The sequence below is a fragment of the Pundamilia nyererei genome, unplaced genomic scaffold (genome assembly GCF_000239375.1).
Source record: "Pundamilia nyererei isolate P.nyererei 1_Seehausen unplaced genomic scaffold, PunNye1.0 scaffold00361, whole genome shotgun sequence".
In the NCBI taxonomy this organism is placed as follows: Eukaryota; Metazoa; Chordata; class Actinopteri; order Cichliformes; family Cichlidae; genus Pundamilia; species Pundamilia nyererei.
The window spans coordinates 61,798-68,806 of record NW_005187762.1 but is presented as its reverse complement, the minus strand read 5'-3'; the positions used below and the strand labels follow the sequence as shown (position 1 = coordinate 68,806).

Genomic DNA, 7,009 nt, shown 5'->3' with positions numbered 1-7,009 from the left:
GTGTGTGTGTGTGTGTGTGTGTGTGTGTGTGTGTGTTTGTTTTGTTTTTTTCAAAATTAAAACAAGTCTTAACTTTGATTTCAGGATTTCAGAAATCTACAGTAATTTTTTCCAATTCAAAACCAAAACTTTCATTCATTGCCCTTTAGTACAGTGTTCTTACTACCTCACATGTTTAACTCATGTCCATACTGCAGGCAGAGGGGAGGGGAGTCAGACCTAGTGCTGTAAGACCGGACATTAGAACAGGAATGTTTTGAGAAGCCTGAGCATGGACAATGTGTAATCTGGGGCTTTGAAGTTTAAGTATTATGATTCCTAGAAGGGAAATAAGAACCTTGTCAGGTAATCAGTAATCTAGGATCCAGATGTTCTCATCCCTGGTTTTATCCAGTTCAGTCAGTTCAGACAGATTCTTCGACATAAGGGAGTCCAAATTAAGAAATGGTCTGTGGTAAGGGGGAAAGAATAAATCCCTCTGAAAAGTGAGACCTCTCTTAAAGATAATTCAACAAGTCTCCCTTAATCTGCTAAGACCATAGAAGGATGGTTCACAGCCTGGTGTTCTACATGTAGCTTATACATATATATACCCCTGCACAGGCTTCTCAGACCCTGGTATGTCCTCTGAGGTTTCACCGTCTTTTCTCAATGTCAGGCCCTCTTTCAGCTCATCTCCTTACAGCACTAAGTATGGCTGCCCTCCTACGGTTCTGAGTAAAATCATGTCTGCCTCAAATATATGTGCAGTGTGTGGATTTCCACTGTTTTTACAAAATTCCGATAATAACAGCAAAGTATTTGTTTGTGTGCCGAACTTTTCACAGTGTGCTGGAAGCTAACCTTTGAATGCATAAATAATCAGAGGCCAGTTGGCCAGTTAGGTTTATTATTGTCTCCCAAAGAATCCTATCATATTGGGTCAGGAAACAGAACAGAATGTATAGAGTAGTAAGAATAATAATAAAAAAAGGATGTTTATGATTTCTGAGACAGAAAATCTAAATGCTAACGACTTCATACACACTCATTCCTCACAGCCTGCGACGATCAGAGCCGGGAGATTTTGCACAGCAGCTACAACCTCACCAGCACCCTGGCTGCTGTCATACACTGTCACAGCAACACACCTGGGGAGGCTCTGGTGCTGCAGGTAAGCCCATCAATACAGTTGGTGTGCTGCTAGCTGGGGGTGAGACTCCATTACAATTACAGGAAACGTCGTAGCTGTTTTCACACAAACTGAAGCCCTGAAGTCTTCTAAACATTACCGTCAGCTTGTGCGAGCACAAATGTCTCTGCCAGTTCACAGTGACAGCACGGGTGTCGTGTGTCAGCTGTAGGACGTCAGATTGTAGATGAAAAAATTCAAAGACATAATTTTCATTAAGTGTAATAAAACTACTGTCCAGATAAAGTCATGTAGAAGTCTAACACGGTTGGTTGTTTTTTAACGCTTTGGTGCTTTGCCAAAATCACTGCAGTGTTTCAGAACTAGCAGAAAGAAAGTGCCGTGGTGCTTCTGCTCTTGGTGTCCTTGACATTTATACAAGTTAAAGCATATTTCATGAGCAAAATGTAAAATTGAGAATTGTGTTTTACAAGAAACTCTTTACCCCTTGAAGGCATACAAGGACTAAGCGCTGAAGCCCTTTCCTGTACTGAGCAGAACAAACTGTGTGTGCATCAGGAGCTCGTGAGGGTAGTTTCTGCCTGTGCAGACAAACCCAAAACTATTCCAATAGTGGTCAAACCAAATCTTTATTAATATAGATGTAGTAATTACCTGAAGCAGATTTATGACTGTACTATCTACTCGACAGACTTTTACCTTTTAGCTTTGAGTCTTTCTCTAAAACTGTCTGTGTCGTGTGTGTTGTGTTGCTCTGTATTTCAGTGCCTTCAGGTGCTGCAGAAGCTGACCTACAACACTCGCATCTTCCAGTCCGCCAGCTGCATCCACGAGCTCATCACTTTTCTCATGACCAACATGTGAGAAACACATCTCATCTCTGCCTTTATGTTATACTGAATTACTGCTCTTTATGTTTTGATTCATTATGTTTCAATTAACGAGATTACCGACGGTCTTTCATCACAGCCAATCTCAAAATGAAGACGTTGTCATGTCATGTCTCGGCCTCTTGGCCAATCTCTGTCGCGACAACATCTCCGTGCAGATCTACATCAAGTCTCTGGTGAGTTTCTGCTGATTCACATACAAGAGGAAGAGTTCTAAGAATTGGACGCCTGAGAAATTCATGAGCTGTAAACCACAATCATCAAAATTAAACCAGAAAAGGCCTTTAAATATTTCACAATACAATAATAGGATACTCTAATGTTTTTGAGATGCACTATTCGGTTTTTTGGGCCACATGCATTTATTGTTGGTGACCAGTAGGAGTGAAACTGGTTATGTTGTTTTGTAGGACAACGTGAAGCAGTTTTATCGCACACTGATCAACTTTCTGGCGCACAACAGCCTGACTGTGGTGGTCTTCACGTTGTCTATACTGGCCAGCCTCAGCCTGAATGAGAAGGTTGGAGAGAAGGTAGGTGAACTCTGCTGGGATCTGCGCTTAACAAAGTGTCTAAAGACGAAACAAAGAAATCTTTCTGTAAATGTTCACAGACTGGACTGAAAAAGAGTGAAAAAGCAGCTAACGTCCAAAAATAAGAAAACTTTGAAAGAACTCCAAAAAAACCTGGAGAACTTTTGCTCAAAAAACACTTTTTATAAAAAATTACAAGCCAATCTGACAAAATGTCATCAAATGAGACTCAAGACTTCTGCAGGTCTCTGCCATGACTCGATTTTCTTCTTAACAGCAGAAACAATTGTTCCTTTTTTACTTTGTTCCTATTTTCTCTTCTCGTTTTTATCTGTTGAACAGTAAACAACATTCATGCTGATTCACATAATATCCTGTCTCTAATCTCTGGGATTTCCTCGTAGCTCTTTGATGCAAAGAACATCCATCAAACGTTCCAGCTTGTGTTCAACATCATCGTGAACGGTGATGGTACTCTGACGAGAAAATACTCAGTCGACCTTTTGGTTGATTTGTTAAAGAACCCCAAAATAGCTGATTACCTAACAAGGTATGCAGATAATTCACAGCTCTTTTCCCGAACAGCTGCTTTAAAACTCCGCTGAAAGCCTTTGTCCATTTCCAGGTATCCCCACTTCTCGGCATGTGTGTCTCAAGTGTTAGGACTGCTGCATTCGAAAGACCCAGACCCTGCAGCCAAGGTGAGAGACGACAAATATGATAACCCACACCAGCTGTGCTTAACTCTGTAAGTTCCCAGTATTTCCTGAAACCATCACGTGTGACACAGTTTGCATCAGACGTGATGCCGCTGACGTCAACACTGACCTTCTAGTGGCAACAAAGTGGGTCGCTCTTAGACAGTAAATTTCAGTGCGGTTCGTGATGAGGTGCAAACTGTGCAACAAGCCCAGCCATGTGACTTCCTCGCTACTAAATATTCCACAGTCAGCTGTTAGTGGTATTATCACAAAGTGGAAGCGATTGGGAATGACAGCAACTCAGCCACAAAGTGGTAGGGCATGTAAAATCACAGGAGCAGTGCACAGAGATCACTACAGACCTCCAAATTTCACCTGGTCTTCAGAGTAGCTCAGAGGCAGCGCATAGAGACCCTCATGGATTGGGCTTCCATGGCTGAGCAGCTGCGTCCAAGCCGTACATCACCAAGCGCAACGCAAAGCTTTAAATGCAGTGATGTAAAGCACGGCGCCACTGGACTCTAGAGTGGGCAGATGTGTTCTCTGGAGAGACGTTGGTGGAGGGGGGATTATGGTGTGGGGTTGTTTTTCAGGAGTTGTGCTCAGGCTCGTCGTTCCACTGAAAGCAGCTCAAGGATACCAAAACATTTTGGACAATTTCATGATCACAACTTTGTGGGAACATTTTGGAGATCATCTCTCCGTGTTCCAACATGGCTGTGCACCAGAAACAACACAAGGTCCACAAAGACATAGATGAGTGAGTTTGATGTGCAGGAATTCGACTGGCCTGCACAGAGTCCTGACCTCAACCTGATAGAAGGCCGACCCTATGAATGAAGCATGGGATGTCACTCAAGTTCATATGCACATGAAGGCAAACAAGCAAGTCCTGCTCAAACAAAAGGTAGCACTCAGTTAAACTTCAGGGATATGAGCATGTCCAGGTAAGAAGCAGAAGCCTGGGTGGATCCGTCTCACCTACTTTGATGCAAATCACAACAAGAGGAGTGCGTTCAGCATGGCTGAGGGATAGAAAGCTGTACTTTAGTCTTAGTTTTGTCTTTATGGCTCTGAGACGTCTGTCTGAACATCAGCGAATTATTGTTAACGTCTGCACCATCACGGCGTCTTCAAGCAGCACAAAAGCTTTGCATCAAATCACGGAGCAACTTCAGGATATGCTCACGTCTGTTCAGTGCAGCCACTGAACTACATTCTCCTTTCAAGGCTTACAGACACAAACTCACTCATTTCTGCACTTTAACACATAAAATTGATATATTTAAAAACATAAAACAATAAAATGAATTTCTGAGGTAAATACAAATGTTTTTTTGTTTTTAGACAAATAATTCCTTTAAATATTTCTTACTGCTCGTTAATAAGACAGAAAGAAGTATTTCATATCCTGTTACTTAATCGATTGTTATCAATTTGACGACAACACACCACACTTGTACGAATCACAGTTTCAAAGTTCTAAACTTGGCTGACATTGAAGACCTTTGAGGTTTGACCAGAAGAACAATCGATCCAGCGAACGCTGAGGGTCACAGAGGGAGAGCTGCTGTTTCAGGAGCTGCTGCCGACAAACCAGGAAATAAATGCAAGGAATATTTAGTCTTTAAAAATGTTAATGTTGTTTTTTTGTAACAGCCTGCTCTCTCATTAGTTGTGTGTGCAGGTTTAAGTGGTTACGTTTGAGTTGAACGATTCTGCAGCTGTCAGCGTTTTTATCAACTGCTGCCTTATAAAGAGACTGTGCAATACATTAAATGTCATGATGAGTTCATTTTTAGTTATTCTGGAAGAACAGAAGCAGAAATGACCTCATACTTTCTTAAACTGAAAAACTAAACTGAAATGATAAAAATCTTCTATCAAAAACTGGAACTAAACTGAACTAAAAAGAAACAATAAAACGTCCCAAAACCCGAAAGGATTCAACTTGTTTTCTTACATTTGTTCAGGAGTTTAAACAGAAACTAAAATTGATTTTTAAATTTAGGAAACTGTTGATTTTAAAGTCACTCAGTGTGTTTCCTTGAAATGAAAACGTGATGCTGTAAAATATCAAAAACCGCGAACGCAAGAGGAAGCAGGGCAGGGGCTTCACAGCATGTTGGTTGCACTTTACCTTTGATGTTTGAATTGAAGAATGAAACGCTGTAAAAACTGTAGTTAATAGTTTTAATATTAACAAAACAATACAATTATGTTGTTTAACTGGTTCATAGCTGGTTTGCAAACCTTTTTTTTGTGATCTCAGCTGAAAAGCTGTTGGACATTTGTTGGTTATTATTTGGTCGATGGTTTTATATCACAAGACTGAACTCGTTCAGTTTTGCTTTCATCTTTCATGTTTTGCTTTCGCTACCTTTTCCATGATGCTCAGGAACTAATAATGCAGGTTTAGGAACTCATCATGGTTTGGGTTAAAATATCAGGAGTGAAACCTGTGACAATGTGTAACGTGACATGTGTCACAAAAGCAACGGCAACAGATTTTTTTTAATAGATACTTTTTATATACATACTAACATAAATATACAAATGTGCCATTATAATATTATTAATAATGATAATAATGTTGCAAAATTTTTTGTTATATATAGATTCGTCTGTTCACAATTTATCAATAAATAAATAGATATTCAAGTTTCAGTGGTACAAAACTGAGAAAAGTATCAGATGTTTGTTGCAGTTTTATTCGATTTTTAGTCAATTCTGTGATTATTATAAGCTTGAAGCTGCTGCTCGTATTACTCACAGGTTATGTTGAAATTTGGGTGTTTTGTTCTCTGAAGTTTATCTAAAGATTGTAAGCAGATGCATGAAGATGCTTCTGCTGTCTACTGTGAATATGATCAGACTGTTCCTACTCTTAATCAGCATCCATTCTAACATATAAGACAGAAAATGGAAAAGCATTATCGGCCTACCTTGAGTTTTACTGCATGATTGCACACTTGCCTCTTTCTGCAGCCTATTTTTGGATAAAGGGGAAGGAAAGCCTTTGTAAGCCATGCTCAGCTGCTACAAACCTTCATCTTGATGTGTGTTATGTGTGTGCTTTGCAGGTGTTGGAGCTTCTCCTTGCCATGTGCAGTGTCTCAGTTCTGCGCTCGCTCCTGTGCGAGGTGGTTTTCAAACCGGCGGGACCTAAACTCAGAGCCGCAGGACGGGACGGTGGACGCAAGGCGCAGTGTGGGCTGGCACTGGTGCAGTGTCTGAGCTCGGCCGTGGAGGGTGGCGAATCTTGCTCTCTGCAGGTCCTGCAGCTATTGAGCGAGCTACTGGAGGTAAGGTAGCCCCACTGGGATACAGGGGAGCGGTCTGACAGTGGCAGAACCTTTTCTTCTGATTACCTGGAAGCTGTAGTCATGATTAAAATAAAATTTGTTAGCTGTCCACCCACTTCTCTTCCTGTCCTCTCCATCCAGGAGACGCTGGGAGCAGAGAGTATGCCTGATTCTACACTGAGCTTTGTGGAAATGTTGCTTCCGACACTGTTAGGGCTGCTGAAGGGCCTCAATCTCTCACAGGGAGATGCTCACCTGAGAAAACACTGTCTCCGCATCAGCTACGTCACCAGCCTGCTGCTAAATATCCTTCACGTGACCCCGCCGCCCTGCAGTCTGTCTGTATCTGCACATTAGGGGTGGGGGAAAAAATCGATACTGTGTAGTATCGTGATATTTTGTTTGCTAATAATGTATCGATACAGGGACAGCAGAAATCGATATTTTG

At 41.3% G+C, this 7,009-nt stretch overlaps 1 protein-coding gene across 1 annotated transcript in view; it reads left to right on the top strand.

Moving 5' to 3' along the window:
* Positions 1 to 7,009, top strand: part of cip2a (cellular inhibitor of PP2A) — an 18,401-nt gene that overhangs the window by 4,292 nt on the left and 7,100 nt on the right. Inside the window, exons 4-11 of the mRNA XM_013915765.1 lie at positions 1,041 to 1,153; positions 1,898 to 1,992; positions 2,102 to 2,198; positions 2,433 to 2,555; positions 2,960 to 3,105; positions 3,181 to 3,256; positions 6,340 to 6,561; positions 6,703 to 6,876. Coding sequence (XP_013771219.1) covers positions 1,041 to 1,153; positions 1,898 to 1,992; positions 2,102 to 2,198; positions 2,433 to 2,555; positions 2,960 to 3,105; positions 3,181 to 3,256; positions 6,340 to 6,561; positions 6,703 to 6,876 — 1,046 coding nt within the window. The remainder of the gene's footprint in view (positions 1 to 1,040; positions 1,154 to 1,897; positions 1,993 to 2,101; positions 2,199 to 2,432; positions 2,556 to 2,959; positions 3,106 to 3,180; positions 3,257 to 6,339; positions 6,562 to 6,702; positions 6,877 to 7,009) is intronic.